At 39.4% G+C, this 22,376-nt stretch overlaps 2 protein-coding genes across 3 annotated transcripts in view; one reads left to right on the top strand and one right to left on the bottom strand.

The window, feature by feature from the left end:
* The window catches only part of GPALPP1 (GPALPP motifs containing 1), a 26,645-nt gene extending 6,164 nt beyond the window's left edge, over positions 1–20,481 (bottom strand). For both annotated transcript variants that reach the window (XM_079778867.1, XM_079778868.1), the window contains exons 1-7: positions 20,299–20,481; positions 15,649–15,781; positions 14,868–14,972; positions 10,899–11,007; positions 6,748–6,879; positions 5,713–5,877; positions 2,061–2,159 (exon numbers count right to left, since the gene is read on the bottom strand). In XM_079778867.1, the coding sequence (XP_079634993.1) occupies positions 2,061–2,159; positions 5,713–5,877; positions 6,748–6,879; positions 10,899–11,007; positions 14,868–14,972; positions 15,649–15,781; positions 20,299–20,386 (831 nt within the window). In that variant the 5' untranslated portion in view covers positions 20,387–20,481. The remainder of the gene's footprint in view (positions 1–2,060; positions 2,160–5,712; positions 5,878–6,747; positions 6,880–10,898; positions 11,008–14,867; positions 14,973–15,648; positions 15,782–20,298) is intronic.
* A 93-nt stretch (positions 20,482–20,574) lies between these two features.
* Positions 20,575–22,376, top strand: part of NUFIP1 (nuclear FMR1 interacting protein 1) — a 49,556-nt gene continuing 47,754 nt past the window's right edge. The window contains exon 1 of the mRNA XM_079778840.1: positions 20,575–21,016. Coding sequence (XP_079634966.1) covers positions 20,605–21,016 — 412 coding nt within the window. The 5' untranslated portion in view covers positions 20,575–20,604. The remainder of the gene's footprint in view (positions 21,017–22,376) is intronic.

Raw genomic sequence — 22,376 nt, 5'->3', positions numbered from 1 at the left:
GTTGGAGTCCACATAAGTACAAGGGTGAGAAAGAAAGAGCAATTCTATTCTCACGTGGCAGCCTGGTTAAAGCTTATGGATGTGCTGGTCCGTGAAGCCTACAAGAGTGCCTAGGAAGGGAAGGGCACTGCCAGGCTGAAGCATTTTACAGTCAATTGCACACATCACTACATGTACCCTAAGTACTTCAACACCCATTTCATTAGCTGGAGTTCATATTTGTTTACAAGCTTTTCTTTTAAGGTAAGTTTATACACAATGAAATGCACAAATCTTAAATTACATTTACTAGGTTTTAGAATTTAAACTCCTATCAAGATCTGGAAAATTCCATCACCCCAGAAAGCTCCGTATGCTCCTTTTTACTCAGTCACACATTTCCACTCCAACAACCACTATTGTGATTTTTTTTCCATCATAGATTCATTTTGCTTGTTGTAGAGCTTCACATAAATGGAATCATTGAGTATGGACTTATGTAGGAGGTCATTTTTCACTCAGCACAAGGACTTTGAGATTTAACCACATTGTCATTTATTTATAATTTGTTCCTTTTTTTGTAGTATTTCATTGTATACAGTTTGGTTTTTCTTTCTCTTTGATGGGCACCTGGGCTACTCACAAATTTAGCTATTATGAATAACATATCTGTGAATATTCTGTATAAGTCTTTTCTTGAAGCTACTATGAATTAAAGCATGTGGACATGTTTTCATCTGTCTTAGATAAATGCCCAGGATGGAGTTGCAGGATCAAAGGGTAGGTGTATGTTTAGTTTTATAAAAATGCCCATTTGGAAAAAGGCACAGCTTGTGGATTTTCAGCTATTCTTCTTTTCTAACATAACTCAATATGGCTATAAATTTTGGCCAAAAGTACCACTTTATATTGCATTCCACATATTTGTATTTTTGTATCATTTAGGTTTAGGTATTTTCTAAATTCCATGAATCATGTCTTCTTTGATGCAGTTTAAAATTTAAATTTTTCTAATTTCTTGTTGTATAAGACTTTTAAATTATTTGAATTTTAACTTAAATTCTGTGTGGTCAGAGAAGATGGCTTGAATGATTGTGACTTTCAATTTTGTTGAGACAATGACTTTTGAGCTCATCAGTTTTCATAAATGTTCCATGGCAGTTGAGTTATTGGTCAGTTTCCAAAAAGGTTTCATGTGTGCTTCACTGTCTACATATGTCCAATAAATCATTCTCATTGTATTTTTAATGTTTATGGGACTTATTGTTAACTAATATCTTAGAAACAGAAGGTAATTTTCCTGAACACCTTTCAGGGCCAATGGGTTAAGTGACTGACATTTATTCTTTGAGCTGGAACACCATTTTTCTTTCTTCTCTCGAGTAAGAGAATGTAACAAAATGATGACATGCCAAATGAATCCTGACCATTCAGTTTGCAAATTTAGATTGAACCATATTTTTAAAACATTTTTCTTCCATATTTAAATCTTTGCATAAAACATTCCAAATCTGCTTATAATTAAAAAATATATGAATTGAGATTCTCTAGGAGTTAGTAGGGCTCTTACTTCCTGATCACGTGCTACTGATCTCTAGGAATTAAATTTCGTATACACTGAGTGGCCAGATTATTATGATCTCCGAACACATAATAATCTGGCCACTCAGTGTGTGTGTGTGTGTGTGTGTGTGTGTGTGTGTATTAGAGGCCCGGTGCATGAATTTGTGCATGGGTGGGGTCCGGCCAGCCTGGCCAGGGGGAGGGGACATGGGTGGTTGGCCGGCCTGCCTGCTGGTCAAACTCCTGGTTGAGGGGACAATTTGCATATTAGCCTTTTATTATATAGGATATACACTGAGTGGCCAGATTATTATGCATTCAGAGATCATAATAATCTGGCCACTCAGTGTATATGACTTAAGTAAAAAAATTAACTAAGAATATTACAAAAAGGATTTTACATAAATATATATACAACAGAGTTTAGACATGTAAAAGAAAGAGAAACAAGCAAAAGAAAAAACGAGGAGCATTAAAATATAGAAAAAGTTAAAGATTATATATTTTTTCTGACTTACATTGTATGCGGACACCTGCTCAGCCAATCTCTTTTCCCTTCCTGACAATATATGTTCTTCATCCTTCTTATTGAATGACTTCCTTGCTTCTTTTGTCTCCTGAGGAATGAGCACAGATAACACATTACTGAACCATATAATTAAGAGAAAGTAAAAAAGAAATACTACTATTTTTACTCAGATTGAATAATTAGAGACTAAACTAAGCCAGGCTTGTTGAACCTCTTTTCATTAGAAATGTTAATATACTCAATAAGAGGTCTGTTAGTATTCTAAGATTTTCCTGAAAACAAGAAAAAACAAACAAACAAAAAAACAAACAAAAAAACACACACCACAACTCTATCAACTAACTGGAAGAATCACCTAGTTCCTGAACTGAGACATGAATCTGACAATGATGAAATGTAAAAGATAAAATAAGGCTTAAAAAGAAATCCTGTATTATATTTTCAAAACTTGGAAAATCACTCTTGAGGAAACAAATTAAAAAAAAAAAGTGTACAGACTGGAAAAGAAAAATAAAACTATATCCACAGATGACAAACCATCTAGGTAGAGAACCCCAAGCAATCAACAGAAAAACTCCTGGAATTAATAAGCAAGTACAGCAAAGCTGTAGGACACAAGGCCAATATACAAAATACACCAGCAATGAACAACTGGAATTCAAAATTAAGAAAAAGAACCATTTATCATAGCACACACACAAAAATAAAGTTTGTACTTAGATAAATTTCCAACAAATTTTAGTTAGAAAAAAAACAATTAAAAACCATTTTTTCAAAGCATACTTTTATGCTGTTGCTATTTGCTTAAGAAAACCAATGAGGCTCTTATACAATATTTATCTTATTAATGGGCTAAAACAACATTTTATTTAATAAAGTATGTTAAAAACACAGAAATAGTTCAATTCTTACTTTTCCATAAAACTTTTTCCAGAAAACATTTACTTCTAATTATAAATATTCAGAAAAAAATGATGTTACGGTAGATGGATATAAAAACCTGACCATTTAAGAGTTAATAGATATAGTCAAGACTGGGAGGTGAGAATATAACAGATCTTATTTAATTAACTTATGCATCACCCTTCCACTTCTTCCTAAGGAGCAATTTTACTTCTTTTAGGTAATGTCAGTTAAGTGAATGTGATATGGGAGATGTATGTTTCAGAATCAAATATAAAAAAGTAAGATGAAGTAAAGAGAACCTATTAAAAAGGAAGTTGAAAAAAAGGAAAGGACTAAGATCTGTTACAAAAATAAAAAATTGGTCATGAACTTTACACAGGATCAAAAATATCAGAAAACAAATAGCTCTGTGATAATATATAGTTTGTTCCACAAATACATATAATTCTGTGGAACTATCTGCTATAATATAGTGCCACATAAAGGTTAAAGGGTATTATATTCCTTTAATAGTCCACTGTAAACACAGAACAATACATCTTCAGCCCTGAAAAGAATGAGCAGATCTAAACAACTCAAGTCACTAGGCCTACAATAACTTATGTTCAGATTGTATTGCCTAGTTTCTATTGACTCCATTCTCCTGTGATATTTTCCTCTGAAGATGCCCTGCATATCTGGCTGTAGGCTAGACAACTATTAATCTACAATGAGGAACAGAAGGACAGAAAAGTGCATAAATAAATGTAGGCACAAGTAAAAAGTCCATGTAAGCGAGGGAGTTAATTGTATTTTGGAGACTATCATAAAGGCTAAATTAGAAAAACACCAACACTATTTTTATAAGAGACCAGGTAAGAAACATTAGATGGGCCTTCCAGGACCAGTCATTCAAAGGGGTCGCTCACGTCTGCACCACATCTTTTGCTGCCTCTTCTGCCCCATGTGTGTTGTGCACCTCAGCTTTCTATTACAACTCTCAGATTCCCTTTAATCTTCAGGGCAAATAAAGAACTTACGATGCTGCCACATATTCAGGGTAGGGTGCTGAAATGTTGAGATTTCAACATATTATCCGCATTTTAAGAATAACACTATTTCACAACCAATTTATAATTACACTATAACACAATTTATAGTTACAGAATGAAAATAGGAATCCTCATAAGTCTAGGTACTAATGAACAGAGTGAGGGGAATGAACTAAGTGTGCAACTGTTTAAGTCAGAACTGATAAAGCTATAATCATAAGGTGCTAATTAGTAGAATATTTAAGATTTGAATGGGATAGCTTAAGGAATTAAAACCTTTGGATGGAGTAAATTTATGGAGGATGTTGGTTCAACTCCTAATTTACAATGGAGTATTTCATAATAAACAGAAAAGAGTCAAGAAAATAAAAATGTAAGATAATGATGTATTTTATGCATACTTTTTTGGGTATATATTTTGTAAATTATTTAATGTATTGATAAAAGTGCTTCTTTTTTATTGAGGTATAATTGACATAACATTATATTAGTTTCAGGTGTATAATGTAATGATTTGATATTTGCATATATTGCAAAATGATCTCCACAATAAATCTAGTTAACATCCCTCACTATACAGTTACAAATTTTTTTCCCCTTGTGATGAGAACTTTCAAGATCCAGTCTCCCAACTACTTTCAAATATGCAGCAGAGTATTAGTAACTATAGTCACCATGCTGTACCTTACATCTCCAGAACTGACTCATTTTATAACTGGAAATCGGTACCTTTGACCCCTTCACCCATTTGTCCGTCCCCTACCGCAAGCAACCACCAATCTGTTCTCTAGATCCATGAGCTTGGTTTTTTCTGTTTATTTTGTTGTATTTAGCACTATTAATGCAAGTGCTTCTTGCCTATCTTGATAGTAACAAGAGTCTTTATGCATCATTTATCTAGGTCAGTGGTCGGCAAACTGCGGCTCTGTTCACTAATGAGTTTGCCAACACTGGGATAGGGGCTTAATCACAAGGAACAACAACAGCCTGTAATTATTATAATTGTTTCCTTTGCCCTAGGACAGTGGTCGGCAAACTGGGGCTCGCGAGCCACGTGCGGCTCACGAGCCTCAGTTTTCCACTCTGTTGACTAATGAATTTGCCGACCACTGACCTTAATATTCCAATAATTACAGGCTGTTGTTGTTCCTTGTGATTAAGCCTCTATCCCAGTGGTCGGCAAAGTCATTAGTCAACAGAGCGGCAAACCGCAGCTCACGAGCCGCATGTGGCTCGCAAGCCGCAGTTTGCCAACCACTGATCTAGGTTAATCTGTGGCTTTGTTTTTCCCCCCAAGATATTTTAAGATACCCTGTAATGGAAATAGTTTGATGCTGTATAAGGACCAGTTTTGGAGTTTCTAACTCTAAGAACTTGGAGTTAGAAACATCTAGAATGGAATTATATTCATCACTTACCAGCACTGTAATACCAGAAACACTGACCTCATAAAGGTTAGTTTCTCCTATAAAATTAAGTCAATAAACCCATGTCTCAGAGTTTTCTAGAGATTTGAATGATACAATTTATTGGGAAATGGTAAGCATATGGTGTCACTTTCCTTCCTTCCAACTTTCCTTCAAGGGGAAATCTGTATTTTCCCTTCGGAATCATAATTTTCGAAATAGTACGGTTAAATAATTCTGCCTTACGTCTTTTTAAAATAGTCAACATGGACAGAAATACATGAATAACCACTTTCACCTTGGCTTTCTTTTCCCTGTCAGCTGGAGTATCTGTCCACACTGATCGATCTCCAGATTTGACATCGGTTCTTCTCTTAAAAGTTCTGGGCCCAAGACCAAAGTCTTTCAATTCCGGAGGAAGCTCAGTCATCCAGGACTCCCTTGTAATTGGTTTAGCTGAATCCTTTAAGAGAAACAAAAGGAACTGATGTTTTTATCATTATTTTACCAATTTTTAAAATCTAATTTATTGTTCTTTTGACTTTATCTTTTGCCATACTCAACTGTTTCAGTAGGCAAATTTGCCAGTCTTTTCCTTTTATAGTTTTGGATTACCCAGATCCTAAATTTTCTTTATATGTATACATACATACTTGTTACATATACACGGTGGGACAAAAGTAGAGGGACAGTTTTTTGTATGGAAAATAATACAATAAATAATAATACAAGCCCTGACTGGTGTGCTCAATGGTTAGAGCATTGGCCCATTACCTGAAGGTTGCCAGTTCGATTCCCGGTCAAGAGCATGTACCTGGGTTGCAGGTTTGATTCCCGGCCCTGGTTGGGGTGCTTATAGGAGGCAACCAATTGATGTGTCTCTTTCACATTGATGTTTCTCTCTCTCTGTCTCTCTCTCTCTCTACCTCTCTCTCCCTCCTTCTCTTCCACTCTCTAAAAATCAATGGAAGAAAATATCCTCAGGTGAGGATTAACAACAACAACAACAACAATAGAAGAATAAACTAACCCTGGCTGGATGGCTCAACTGGTTGGAGCATTATCCTGTGCAATGAAAGGGGTGGGTTCAATCCCCAGTTGGGGAGGCAACTGATCGATGTTTCTCTCACATCGATGTTTTTCTCCCTCCCTAAATATCAATAAACATATTCTCGAGTGAGGAGTAACAGAAAAAGAATGAACCATGTTTTGCATACTCACCACTGTAAATCTACTTTTGCCCAACCCTGTATATGTATTTTTAATGTCTATTTTTAAAATTTAGATTTTTAATTTAGTCTGTTTTTCAGAGTAGAGTATATTTCAAACTTACATCATCTCCTTTAGTCAGTTTTTCTTTCATTCTCTGGGCTCTTTTATCAAACTCAGCTGTTACACTATAGTTAAGGGGTCCTTTGGCAGGCATTGGTCCAACAATGTCCTCATCTTCACTGCTATCTGTTTCCTTTTGAAATAAGACATTATCTTTAAACCAAGAGGTTATAGAATATGATCCCAAATTACTTAAAATTTAATTGACATAATTACTTAGAGACAATAAAACAAAAAAGCAAACAATACACTGTCCAACACACTAAACTGAAAATGAGAAGCCAGAATCATAAACCCAAATCCAATCTAGGTTTTAAGTCATTTTGGTATTTTGGTAATTTGGTAATTTTTAAAAAACAAAAAAGGTGAGTTATTTTATTCAGAAATACAATAGAAAATATGTACCTTACTGGTTTATATTTTGTGCTGCAAGGCCTCAATTTGCCTATGACCTTAGGCCTGTAACTTGACATTTCTAGGCCTCAGTTTTGTCCTTCTGATGGGATTATAACAGCTTCAACTAATAACTACTCTGTTGCTAAGAGAACACTAGTTTTGTTCATCCTCTTTGAAACCATGCTCTTCTCAGGAAACTGGGATCTTCTCTAATTCCCAAGGGAAAATGTTGGTAATTCTAGGCCAAACACTTTGGTTTTATTTCTCTTGACCATTTGACTAAAGAAATGTGAGAAGTGGTCTATGGGAAACCTTGGAAGGCTTCCCTCCCCAGTACTGAAGGGCCTCAGGTATAATTCCTGGTCAAGGGCACATACCTCGTTTGCATGCTCGATCCCCAGTGCAGGAGGCAACCAAGCAATGTGTCTCTCATACATTGATGTTTCTTTCTCTCTCTCTCTCTCTCTCTCTCTCTCTCTCTCTCTCTCTCTCTCTCTCTCCCTCCCTCCCTCCCTCCCTCCCTCCCTCCCTCCCTCCCCCCCCCCCTTTCTCTCCCTCCCTTACATTCTCTCTAAAAATCAGTGGAAAAAATATCCTTGGATGAGGATTAACAACAAAATAAAATAAAAAAGGGATACAGGACAGGGGCCATTCCCCTTCTCTGTCTGGACGTTGCCATCTGCATGTGAATCTTAGTACTCTGGCAGGCTTCTTGATATATAAGGGGTCAGCCTAACGGGAGTTAACTGTAGATGATAGAGAATATGGAAAAAAATCAATGATCTCATTAAGCTGTTGAATTAACAAACCCTGGAATGGCCCTACCCCTAGACCTCTTATTATGTATGAAACACATTTTCCTTATTTTGAGAACACAGATTATATACCAACCTGGAAATTATAAAAACCCATTTGCTAACTACATAAATTAAGACAATTCCATTTTGAGTTGAATTTTCTGTTATTTGCAGCTAAAAGCATTCTAGCTGACATACTATCCCCCAGGATTGTTTTTCGGATTAACTTAAGTTTACATGTTATGCAAATCTAAGTAAATTATGCAAATATGAGTTTATATTGTACTTTGCAGTGTCTGGTTTGTGGCAAGGGCTCAACAAATGTTAACCATTATTATTATTATGTATGCCTTAATTTGGGGGTATTATGTTATGAATGAGAGTCTAAGAGAAGCCTCTCTTTGAGGAAATATGATAACAGAAAAAGGAGGGAAATTCCAATGCAAAGAATTCAGAACCAAGAGTATCTTGAACAGGTATGCTATGGTGTAATCTCTAAAACTACGGCGGCCTTCTGCTGTGTAACCGTGTTTAACTGCTCTGTTTGAATTCTCTCAATGTCACTAGCATCTGTGGCTTTCCCTTTCTTTAAGCTTAGCAGTGTATTAATTTTGTTGCAATCTTATTTCCCCCCAGCACTCCTTTGTGATGTGGCTGGGAAAGCCTAGCCTGAACCTGTGAGAGCTCAGTCTTCCATATGGCTAGAAGTCCTACCTCTGATAATTTATTCCTATATTTAACCACCTTGTTAGAAAGGATTCCTATACTCAGTGTAAATTCTTCCAAGTTACTCTCATGGCATGAGTAGTGGAGGTGGTAATAATACTAATAGTATTATTATTATTATTATAAATTAAAATACCCACTGTTCTAATTTATCCTTACAACAACTCTATAAGATAATAACCTGTATGCTACTAATAAGAAAATTAAGCTCAGCTAGGATTCAAAGCTCTGGCCTACTTCTCTCCCTTAACTCTTTCCTCATTCTCTCCACTCTAACCATACTAATTGTTTTTAAATAATTCTTTATTGTTGAAAGTATTACATATGTTCCCTTTTTCTCCCCATTAACCCCCTCCAGGCTCCCCCTCGGTTTCCCCCAATATTAAATTTTTTAAAACCCTTTCTCCCTCTCCGTACTTTTTTTGTCTTCAAATAAGCTATCTGTCCTCTCTGGACCAATCTTTCCTGCCCTTTTTGCTAAGCTAGTTCCTACTCATCAATCTTCAGTTTAGACATTTTCTCAGAGAAAAAGACTTCCTCATTTCTTCAGATTAGATTTCCCTGTCATGGTTCCACTATATTTTGTCTCACCTTTTGAATCACTCATATTAAGCAGTATTTGTTTACTGTATATATTCCCCACTACACTAAGCAATGAGGGCAGGGACTGTGTCTGACTTATTCATTCAGCAAATACTTTGAATGTCTACTGGAGATAAGACAAAATCTCTGTCCTCAATGGACTCATATTCTCACGGGGAGAAGTTAATAATAAACAAAAAGAAGCAGTAAAGTAAATGGTATCTTAGGTAGTCATAAATGCTATGGAGAAAATTAAAGGAGGGAAGGGGATAGAAGTAAAGGGAAAAGGAGTTAGCAATTTTAAATTAGGTCAGAAATAACCTCTTTCAGGTGACAGTCCAGCAAAAAAATGAGGCAAGACACAGATACCTAGGGAAGACCAATTTGGAGAGACTTAGCAGGTATAAAGGCTCAGAGGTAGACGCCTACCTGTTTATTTGAGAAGGTATGGCAAGGAGCCCAGTGTGTTCAGATCAAAATAGAGAGAAAATCATGGAGCTAATGGAGGCCAGATTGTAAAGGGCCCTGTAAGGACTTTGGCTTTATGCAGAGGAAGAACAATTTATGGTCCTGAGTGTGTGACATGATCTGACTTTGTTTCATCCAGGCAACTCTAGCTGCTGTGTTGAGAAGAGGTAATTGAGGAATCAGGGCTAAAGCATGAAAACCAATAAAAGAGGTGAAATATGGTGTTGATTTGGACCAGGGTGGTAACAGAAGTGGCTGGATTCTGAATGTCCTTGTAGGTAGGAACAAAATAATTTGTTGACAGATTAATTTCTGTGACTATATGCTTGACACACTGTAGAAGCTCTATAATATTGGTGAAAGAATGAATAAATGATTCTGAAGTTCATAATCTTAACCACTGCATAGTATTTCCTTTAATAACAACCTCAGTATAACTGTTGAATACTCAATAAAGATAAACATACAGGAAGCCACACAATAGCAGAGTGAACAGGTGATTTAAAGGCATAAGAACTGGGGCTTTAATAAGTACAAACTGTGCAATCTTGTGTATATTAGCTAATTTTTCTGGTTTCTAGCATCTGTAAGATGTGATCATACCTATTTCATAACAACGTAGAGAAGATAAAAATAATATCCATATGAGTAACATGCCTTAAAAATTATAAAGCACTGTACAAATTTCAGCTATTGTTGAAGATCTAGCTTTCAACAAGAAAACAGCCTTCACTCTCGACTCCAAAATCACTTGCTTTATCTTTTCATAAAATTACTTATCCGCCAGAGCCTTTGCTATATACAGGTACCAGAGCTAGGTAGGAGAGAGTTAATTCCAAGGTAAAGATCATTATTTAAAAATTCCTCAGCTTTCTCTGTTCTGTGTCAGATCACATTAATTCCTTACATTTTTTATCATGTTCTATTTTCTATCACTTTGAAGCTTCCTTTTAAGGATTATCATGAAAAGGTAATACCCTTCCAACATTACATATTATTTTTCTAATAGAATCTCAGGTCTTATAATTTATTTATCTACCTATGCTATAATCCTCAATTAATCTGAATATGACTGTCTTACATCACATTTGAGTCAAATAACTGTAGTCATTACTATTATTTAAAAATTATGTAAAGTCTTGATTTTGTTACGGCTTATCCTTTAAACAAAAATTTTCCATACCTTAGAGTTGAAATATGATGATACTTGGTGCCCTGGGTCATCTCTTCCTTTGTCACTTTTCTGTGCAGATTTAATAAAACCAGGTGGTAATGCAGGACCTATTATAGGCCTGAAATATAAAATGTACCTTTATCATTTTCCCGTGACTTTAAAAAGCAGTTTTCAGAATAAAATTCACAAAAATGATAAAAAGTCAGAAAATAAAAAATGTTGATGAGAATTTAACATATTATTTTTATTTATAATTTAGTATTTTTCCACTTAATATTTAAAAAATCTAATTTTTGCATTTTTATTTCTATTTGTTAGTCAATGGTTAGATACTAAACCTGTAATTCTCAATCTTTATGGCAGTGGCGTATACCCACTTCCTAAAAGAACTATCTCTATCTATACTAATAAAAGGGTAATATGCTAATTAGACCAGGAGACCTTCTGGACAAAGCCATGGTGGCTGGGCCGAGGCAGAGGCGGTTAGGGGCGATCAGGCCAGGAGGGGAGGGCAGTTGGGGGTGATCAGGCTGGCAGCGGGGGGCATTTGGGGGCGAGCAGGCTGGCAGGGAGGGCCAGCTGGGGGCGAGCAGGCCAGCAGTGGGGGGCAGTTGGGGGTGATCAGGCTGGCAGGGGGGGCAGTTGGGGGCAAGCAGGCCAGCAGGGGGGCAGTTGGGGGCGATCAGGCCAGCAGGGGGCGCAGTTGGGGGTGAGCAGGCCGGTGGGGGAGGCAGTTGGGGGCAAACAGGCTGGCAGGGGGGGCAGTTGGGAGCGATCAGGCTGGCAGGGGGGGGCAGTTGGGGGCAAGCAGGCTGGCAGGGGGGCAGTTGGGGGCGATCAGGCCAGCAGGGGGCGCAGTTGGGGGTGAGCAGGCCGGTGGGGGAGGCAGTTGGGGGCAAACAGGCTGGCAGGGGGGGCAGTTGGGGGTGATCAGGCCGGCAGGGGGGGGCAGTTGGGGGCAAGCAGGCCGGTTGGGGGTGCAGTTGGGGGCAATCATGCCGGCAAGGGGGGGCAGTTGGTGGCAAGAAGGCTGGCAGTGGGGGGCAGTTGGGGGCAATCAGGCTGGCGACAGGGGGGCAGTTGGGGGCGAGCAGGCTGGCAGGGAAGGCCAGTTGGGGGCGAGCAGGCCAGCAGTGGGGGGCAGTTGGGGGTGATCAGGCTGGCAGGCTGGCAGGGGGGGGCAGTTGGGGGCAAGCAGGCTGGCGGGGGGGGCAGTTGGGGGCGATCAGGCCAGCAGGGGGGGCAGTTGGGGGTGAGCAGGCCGGTGGGGGAGGCAGTTGGGGGCAAACAGGCTGGCAGAGGGGTAGTTGGGGGCGATCAGGCCGGCAGGGGGGGAGGTTGGGGGCAAGCAGGCCGGTTGGGGGTGCAGTTGGGGGCAATCATGCCGGCAATGGGGGGGCAGTTGGGGGCGAGCAGGCCGGAAGGTAGAGTGGTTAGGGGCGATCAGCAGGCAGGCAGGTGAGTGGTTAGGAGCCAGTGGTGCTGGATTATGAGAGGGATGTCCCCCAAGGGGTCCCAGATTGGAGAGGGTGCAGGCTGGGCTGAGGGACACCCCCTCCTGTGCACGAATTTCATGCACCGGGTCACTAGTAGGTATATAATAGCCTAAGCGACTGGCCGACTGGCCAACCAGCTGATAGGCCGGTAGCTATGATGCGCACTGACCAGAAGGGGGCAGACGCTCAATGCAGGAACTGCCAAGCTGCGGTCACTGGCCAACAGCGGTTCTCGGTTCTCGGGTGACGCACCTGGAACCAGAGAGGAGGGAGCCCAATTCCTCCGGGGTGCATCACCTGAGAACTGCCCTCTTGCAATCCAGGACCCCTCGGGGGATGTGGGAGAGCCGGTTTCAGCCTGATCCCCACAGGCCAGGCTGAGGGACCCCACCGGTGCACCGGGCCTCTAGTTTTAAATAAAAATGGTAATTAAAAAGAGTTGTTATTATGGACTAAAGCCTATGAAGATGTTTTTCTATTTTGTGCCTTGGTTTTCAGTTTCGATATTCACTGCCCACTGAAAAATACGTTAGGGGCATTATAATTATAGTCCAAACTTCTAAAGTATAAACTGAGTTTGAAGGACATGTACAGCACATGCACACAACAGATGTTAGTAACTTAGGTTACACGTATCAAAAATCTAAGCCTTGTCCTCACTAATCTGAAAATGATGTGGTAGTGTATAGAAAAGAGTACATTTGAAAAAAAGGAAAAGTTGCTGTGCTAACCACATGTCAACCAGTGTAACTTCGCTTCCATAAATAACCTTGCCAGATATAAGTCACTCCATTTTCTAGGTGAGCAAAATAATGCTCAAGGGCAACACACACTAATAAGTGGCAGAGCTGGAGTCTGAACCCTGGACTACTTAATGAAAATTTCATTTTCTTTTAAACTGCCATTTGTCAGCTCCTTGTTTTTAGAATAAACTGCCATATTCTGAGGGAACTGCCATCAGTCCAGAAGGGATACCTGCCTAAATTCTGGGTTTTAAAAAGAGAAAACTTTACTTTGTATAGAGAAAAAATGTAAGACATTTTCTACTCTTGTTCATACTTTCAAGTTTCTTTATCCTTTCTTTCATACCAATGTCTTTTTCCAGAGCTGTCACTGAGCCATTATTACCAAGCAAGATGGGAATGAAGTCCTAAGCTGAATTTTCTAGATTGCATTGTCCTCAAATAGAGCCTCCCAGACAAGCCTCCTGGCTGAGGAAAAACAGTGCTGAAAATCAGGTCTGGGTTCTGATCCTGGCCATTTCATAACCTCTTGTCTTGGTTCATAAAGCCTCTTTGAGCCAAATCAATTTTGTATATAAAAAACAGGGAAATTTGGCACTGTTAGAAAGATCAAATTAGTTATCATAAGAAGTACTCCATGGATTTTTTTCCTGAGTACAATTATTAGCATATTTACAAATGCAATTAAGGCTTAATTCTCTGGCCTCAGGGAATTTGTAAAGATAAAATTACTGGTACATGAAATCTTAAAATATAGTAAAAGAATATAATCATGACATGTCATGGCTGTATAAAAGGTTTCTGCCTACATTATATGCTACCACCTATTTATTTTACACATGTATTTTATTATTGTCAAAATATAATTCTCAAAAAAGATACTGCTATACATCTAATAATTTATTTTCCTAAAACAAGTATTATATTCTCAGCAAATTTTCTATAACAGGCCAGAGAGGAAATTTTAGGCTTTGAGAGCCACATTTGGGTCTCTGCTGTATATTTGTGTTTGTTTTTTAATGGCCCTTTAAAGATCATTCTTAGCTTGGGGCCATACAAAAACAGACAGTATATTGTCTATCCCTGTTATTTCTGAAAACAAGGAGCTGACAAATGTGATGATAAACTCTGAATATAATATGTACAACAGCCTTTTCTTTTTAACTTGCTCTTACATTGGTTAATAGTATTATGAATTATAAACAATTTGTTGTGCGATTTCATATTTAGCATTTCAAAATTTTGCAATTCCAAGAAAATAGGAATCAACATTTACTATGAGCTTACTCTGTGCCAGGCACCATATAAGATACACACACACATGTGTATGTATATATGCATGTGAAATGAAAAAGTCTGGGTTAGAAGTCAAATACCAGGATTCTAGGCCCCAGGTGTACCACTTACTGTGTGTGCAACCTTATCTGTTTACAAAAAAGAGAAAGAAGGATAATGTTCCACTCAGCCTACCACAAAACACTTGTGTATCAAATAAAAGATGAGGAGGTTCTATAAACTATGAAAGTGTCATAAACATGTAAATAATTATAGGAAATTTTATTATAATTATTTTTATTTAAAAGATTATAAGTTTGTTTAAATAATTATTTGTATTACATGAATTTCAAATATTATAAAAACATGTAAGTAAAAAACAATCGCAGAAAACTCATTAATGAACTACCAGGCACTAGTTAAGATATTAGAAAAGACTGGCCTGAAATATTATGCATTATCACCTCGGAGGAGAATCATCCTGCTTTTTAAATCCAGGAGGAAGGGCTGGTCCAAAAAATCCTTCATCATCATCATCATCATCATCATCTTGATTTCTCCTCTGTTTCCTGGAGAAATGGTAGTGTAACTTTATGCATACGTCAAACATTTTTTTCACAAGAATTTTAGTTTTTAACTTCAAATAGTTGTATAAATACTGAAATAAGAAATTAATCTTGCCAAATTAAAAAACACACACACAAATACCACAGTAAGTCGTCTACTAATCTTTTCCTGGAATTTATTTTTGGCCTAAAATGGTTAAGAGATTGGTTACTTTTTTTTACAGCAGTAATATATTAATTTCCTATATTTTCTGTGGTGTTAAAGATTCTACTCACGAAGTTTCAAATAGTAGTCTGTTTGCTAGATGTTTCTGAGCAAAAAGTTTATGACTTTAGCTTTTAATCTTATTTAAGGAAAAGTTTTATGCTGCTATTTCTGTCTCATACACTGCATATGTAATTTTAAAAGAATAAATCCTATGGTTTATTTAGAATGTTTAGTCACTTTAATAACACCTTAAAGACAAATTCTATAAGAATTTTATTGAAATTCTAGATATCTCCACATCTATGTACTATTAAAATAAATTTCTTTGTAAAAGGTATAGTTCATGAGGAAAGGCCACAGGAACTGATTTCTTCCTGTTTGCATAAATGCAGATGTGCTATCCCCCTCACTAGCTATCTGTTCCAGCCAATGTACACCAGGTTTGAAGCTTGGATTAAGAAAGTGACTGACCTTGCAGGTGGACCAGTGTCATCTTCTTCAGATTCTTGGTTTCCTTCTCCGTACAAAGAATTACTGTCCTCATCGCTGTCTGATGACTCTGAACTACTGCTTTTATAATTAGGGGGTAGAGCTGGTCCTGCAACTAGAGATTTCTCGTGTATGTCATAACTAGCCACAACTGTTTCAATGAAGCCCCAGCTGACATTCTATACTTTCGTTTCTGAATTCATGGCATTGGCTGGCTATCTTTTATTATGGTCTTTAATCTTATTTGCTCCTGTTTTTTGTACAAGAAGAAATAAAAGGCATCCAAATTAGAGAGGAAGAAGTAAAACTGTCATTATTTGCAGGTGACATGATATTGTACATAAAGAACCCTAAAGATTCCACCAAAAACCTACTAGAACTGAATTCAGTAAAGTAGAAGAATACAAAATAAATATTTTAAAAATCAGTTGTATTTTCATACACCAATAATGAATTATCAGAAAACAATCCCATTTTCAATTGCTTCAAAAAGAATAAAATACCTGTGAATAAATTAACCAAGGATGTAGAAGACCTGTACTTGGGAAAATTATAAGACACTGAAGAAAGAAATGGGAGAAGATACAAATAAGTGGAAGCATATACTGTGTTCATGGATAGGTGTCCTTACTTCTCAAAGCAATCTATAAATTCAACGAATTCCTATCAAGATATCAATGGTGTATTTCACAGAACTAGAAAAAATACTCCAAAACCTTATATGGAAACACAGAAGACCCCAAATAGTCCTAGCAATCCTGAGAAAGAACAAAGATGGAGGAATCACACTCCCTGGTATCAAACTATACTACAAAGCCATAGTAATCAAAACAGCATGGTAGTGGCATAAAAACAGACATATAGATAAATGGAACAGAATAGAGAGCCCAGAAATAAACACATGCTTTTATAATCAATTAATATTTGACAAAAGAGGCAAAAACATAAAATGGGGTAAAGATAGTCCATTTAATAAATGGTGTTGGAAATACTGGACGGATACGTGCAAAAAATGAAACTAGACCATTTTTTGACACCATTTACAAGAATAAATTCAAAATGGCCTACAGACTTAAAACCATAAAAATCCTAGAAGAAAGATAGGCAATAAAATCTCGGACATTCCTTGTAGCAATATTTCTTCTGATATATCTCCTTGGGCAAAAAACAAAAGGAAAAATAAACAAATGGGACTACATCAAATTAAAAAGTTTTGCACAGCAAAGGAAATCATCAACAACATGAAATGACAACCCACTGGAGGGGAGAATATGCTCACTGATATATCTGATTAGGACTTAATATCCAAAATTTATAAGGAACTTACTTAACACCAAAAAACTCCCAAACAATCTAATTACTAAATGGGCAAAGGACCTGAATAGACACTTCTCCAAAGAGAACATACAGATGGCCAAAAGGCATATGAAAAGATGCTTAATGTCACTAATCATCAGAGAAATACAAATTAAAACCACTATGAGATATCACCTCACACTTGTCAAAATGGCTATCATCAATAAATCAACAAACAACAAATGTTAGCAACGATGGGAAGAAAAGGGAACTGTTGTGCACTGTTGACAGGAATGCAGACTGGTGCAGTCACTGTGGAAAGCAGTATGGAGTTACCTCAAAAAATTAAAAATGGAATTGCCATATGGCCCAGTGATTCTACTTCCGGAAATTTATCCAAAGAAACCCAAAACACTAATTTGAAAGAATACTATATATGCACCCCTATGTTCACTGAGGCATTATTTACAGTAGCCAAGATTTGGAAGCGGTGCAAGTGTCCATCAGTAGATGAGTGCATAAAAAAGCTGTGGTATATTTACACAATGGAACACTACTTGGCTGACAAAAAGAAAATCTTACCCTTTGTGACAGCATGGATAGACCCGGAGAACATTGTGCTAAGTGAAATGAGACAGAGAAAGACAGGTACCATATGATTTCACTCAATGTAGAATCTAATGAACAAAATGAACCAACAAGGAAAATAGTGACAGAGTCATAGAGAACAGGCTGACATGGGATTGCAGGGCTGGGTGAAGGGATTGACCAAAAAGAAAAAAAAAAGAGAGAAAAAATTCATGGGCACAGACAACAGTGTAGTGATTGCTGGGGGGAGGTGGAGGAGGGCATAGGGAGGATAAATGGTGATGGAAAGAGACTTGACTTGGGATGTTGAACACACAATGTAGTGTACAGATGATGGGTGGTAGAATTGTGCACCTGAAATCTGTGATATTTAACCAGTATCACCCCAATAAATTCAATAAAATGTAAATTAAATTAAAAACTAGAATATATGAAAAGAACTTATGTTCATCATAATATAGTAATGAGAGATCAAAAGGCAACTCATAGAATTAGAGAAAATATTTGCAGCACACATCTCTGAAAAAAGATTCATGATGAAAAATGACTTTTGTCCAGACTATATAAAGAACTCTACAAACCAATAAGAAAAGGGACATCTCAAAGAAAAAATGAGCAAAAGACTTGACACATATCCTAATGACAAAACAAAAAACAAACAAAAAACCAAACCCATGAAAAGGTGATCAACTTTGTCACCAGAAAAATACAAATTAAAGCTACTATGAGATATTGCTACAAATCATCAGATTTAAAAAACAGATAAAAGTATTAGTGAGAATATGGAATGAGGATTCTCATATATGCTGGTGGGAGTGTAAACTGGTACTACTTTGGAAACTGGTAGAATCTACTAAACATGAATGAATATATGCATATCCAGTGACGCAACAGTTATGAGATGAAAAAGGTTGAATGTTGCTACTCTAGGTGGAAACCTGGCCTCTGGGTAGTCCAAGAACAAAAATTAGATTGAGAAATGGGAGAGTTACTCTTTTGGCTTTATTCTTTTCCAACTATAGTGTCAGAACAAGGCTATGAATTAGAGCAAACATTAAAGGAGATAGATATGCATGGAGGAGTCTGAAAAGCATTTACTTGGCAAATACAAAGTGCTACTATGTTAAGACCAGAAGACTACAGTGCAATAGTGGAGACAGATAAGCCAACCAGTTATTCGAAAACAATGTGATAAATACATGATGTAATTAAGTAGGGAAAAAACCCCATGAGTAAAGAAGGCATGACAAAGCTTGGGAGAGTTTTGGAAAGGCTTCACTGAGGTGCCATTTAAGTAGGGCTTTCAAGGATGAGGTAGGAGTTTGTCAGGTATGTTGAGTGCAGAGTGAAGCCAGAAGGAGATTAGAGAATTGAGGAACTGCCAGAAACTCTAACTGGTTTGAGCACTGGGCTGTGTGTGTGAGATGCAATGACAGAACTAGAAGCTAGGATGGATGGTCAGGCTAGAGAGCACAGCATCTTCTCCAAGAGCCAGAGACACTGTATATCAGAAGGCAGTAAGACACAGAGTACTGACCTCATTCTAAATAGGGCTCCACCACTTACTAGCTGTGTGATCTGGTAACAGCCTGAGCCTCAGTGTCCCCAATTGTAACATGGAAATGTGTACAAAAAGGGGGGCTCTGTAATAACACTGACAAGGTCACTGAGGGCCACGTCTGGGCAGGTCTGATCAGAAATTCCTACTGGGCAGGTCATAGAAGGTAGTCACACCCCAGGCCTATAGCTTCCTTAGCAAAGTCAATCTTCACCCTAAGTGAGCCCTGTCCATGGTTCTTAAGAACGTAGGACAACATACCTTTGAAATGATACATAATTTTCTTTTCTAGACTCCTCAAAGGCACAATTGCAGGCACCAGAGCACAGGACCACCAGAGAACACAGGAGCCCTCTTTGTTATCTTGTTGCATACCATCTTGATGTACTATAAATTTTAAGTGACTATCCTGTACACACCAATGTAAAAGTGTTCCTTCACTTTGCTTTTTATTTAATCCTAGAGATTTCCCCGCTTTGCTTCCCCCCCCCCCCCAATCTACCACCAGTGGATTTCATGTACCTTCTTTACTTTTTTCCCTTTGATACTAAATACATCAAGAGAAATGCAAAACTGCCCTTCTTTAGAGCATTTTCTCAATCCGTTTAGATCTTTATTCGGGGCATGTCCACAAAGATTTGGCTTAAATAGCCCCGCTGCTGTCGCTCAGTGGTTGAGCCTCGACCCCAAGAACTGGGAGATCACGGGTCAGATCACGGGGCTCGGTCTCCAGCGGGGGACGTGCAGGAGGCAGCCAATCAATGATCTCTCTCATCATTGATGTCTCTATTTCTGTGTCCCGCTCCCTTCCTCTCTCTGAAATCAATAAAAATATTGGTTTCCACAAAACTTTTCTGTAAGCTTGGACAAGTTCTTTCCTCGACAGCAAGAATAATCTCTAACTTACAAAGTTGCTACGAGGATTAACTGACTGAATGTGCATTGATAGTTTCGCAAAGCGTCCGGCCATGTAACGCTAAGTGGGAACACATCACTATTATAATAACTACCGGGCCGAAACTCGTTTCTGAGGCCCTCACGGCCTCCTTTCCCCACGGGTACGGCTTGGGAAGGAAAGTTAGCACCCCACTCCCCACTCCCCCGCTCTCCAGGCCTCACTGGCGCTCAGACCGCTGGGCGGGCAGGGAAGGGCCGGGAGGGCCCGGCCGGCGGGACGCGCCGCAGCTTACCGGGGCTGGGGTCCCGCTCCTCGTCCCCCGCGGCCCCGAGGGCCTTGAAGCCGGGCGGAAGTGCTGGCCCGATCAGATCCCTCGCCATGCGCGGTGGCCGGTACTGATCACGCTGGCAAGTCTATATACACAGCGTCAAGCCTTCCTGCTAGTCAGCCTGCGATCCTCCGCAAATGCCGGAAGTTTTCCCGGCGCTGACCGATGACGTTTCAGCTTGTGGTTGGCTGAGCCGCGTAATCGCGATGGCGGAAGTGACGTGCAAGGCCGGCTCCAGTTCGCACGCTGGGTTCCCAGCCTGAGGTTAGCATGGCTGAGCCGGCTAGCGGGTTCGTGACTCCCGCGGGGTGGTTTCCAGCCCCCGAGCGGATCCCCACGTTGGGGCCTCTGAGCGACACGGTCCCGCTGCAGCACAAATGGATGCTCTGGGCCATGTTGCCGCCGCCACCGCCGCCTCCGTCGCCGCCTCCCGCCGCGGGGTCAGAGCCCGCCACTGGTGCGCAGCCCGCCGCGGAGACCCAGGCGCTCCCCGAGGCGCCCCCGCGCTTCGACGCCCAGGTTCTTCCCGGGACCCAGACTCTCTTCGACACCCAGTCCCGCCTAGATTCCCAGCCTCAGGTCAACGGCCAGCCTTCCTGGAGTTTCCAGGCTTCGACATCTTGGCACTGGAGACCGCCTCCTAGCAGTTTTCCTCCGCATCAGACATCCCACAACACTCCGGGTAAGCTGCTACTCCTCCCTTTCCTCTCCGTCCCTCTGCAGTTTTTCTCCCCCCCTCCCTCCCTCACCCCCTTCTGATTTTGCGCTGCACGCTAGGGAGTCTGATCATTCATGTCTCACTCTTTGTCCGACAGGAATGTTTTCCTTGCCCTTTCATTCAATTTAGCAGTTCGTTATTGAATTCCAGCTATGTACCAGGAACTGGGAATGTAGTAGGAAACATCTGGTGTAGGAAAACAGGCAAACAAAATGAAGGTGTATTTGAAGGCAGGGAGTGCTGCGGAGGGAGATAAAGAAGGATAGGTAGTGCAGTTTTAAGTGTCAGTCATAAGGAAGGTGACATTTGTGAAAAGACTTCAAGAAGGTGAAGGATCAGACCCGTGGGTACGTCTGGGGGAATAGGGGTACAGGTAGGACGAACAGCAACTGCAAAGGCCTTGAGGCAGGAACTGTACAGATCAGTGTGTCTAACGAGGAATGAGCCTGGGGTAGAATTGTAGAAAATTGCGGATAGGGCAGACCTGTGAGGGCTTTGTAGTTGATGGGACTTGGGTTTTTACTGTTGTGATATGGGTAGTGAGTGCAGCGGAGTGACATGATTTGATCTATGTTTTTAAAGGATTAATGTGACTACCAATAGGAATCGAATAAAAGCGAGGCCAGTTAGGAAGTTATTGCAGTTTTCCAGGTGAGAGATATTGGGGACTTGGACCAGGGTGGGGCTCAGGAGGTGATGAGAAGTAGTTGGATCCTAGATATATTTTGAAGGTAGGGTAGGACCAAAACCATTTGCTGTAGGTAAAGAGATACGAATAACTTAATAGTTTTTTTTTGCCAAACAAGTAGAGAGAATGTGGATAGAGCTGATTTGGAGAGAAGACCAGGAGAGAGTTTGAAATATGTGTGTCAAGTAGAGATGTTGAATAGGCTGTTAGTTATTTAGTACTTTCTGGGGAGATTTGTGGCTGGAGTTGTACATTTAGGTGTCATCAGCATATTGATCATATTTAAAGACATGATATTGTTCACTATTCTCCAACTTTGCATAAAATTCCTTTTACATTACATTGAATCTAAATCAGTGTTTATCCTGTGCCAAATGCTAGGAATATGAATGTGCCTAAGGCAGTCCTAAGTCAGGTGAGATGGTTCATAAATGTAAATCACCATACAGTGTGACTGGTGATAGAGGCATATAAAAGGTGATTTCCGAGTGTTGAGGCATTGGGAACAACTTTTGGAAGAAATGTCTTGGGAGATGTTTAGGAAGATACTTTTAAGGCAGAGGCAAAGAGGTGTCAGTACAAAGAGAGTTCTGAAGATTACAGTGTTCTAGTGTGACTGAAGCAGAGTATGTGAAA

The sequence above is a fragment of the Cnephaeus nilssonii genome (assembly GCF_951640355.1).
Source record: "Cnephaeus nilssonii genome assembly, chromosome: 8".
NCBI classification, from domain to species: Eukaryota; Metazoa; Chordata; class Mammalia; order Chiroptera; family Vespertilionidae; genus Cnephaeus; species Cnephaeus nilssonii.
This window is presented reverse-complemented; position numbering and strand designations above follow the sequence as displayed.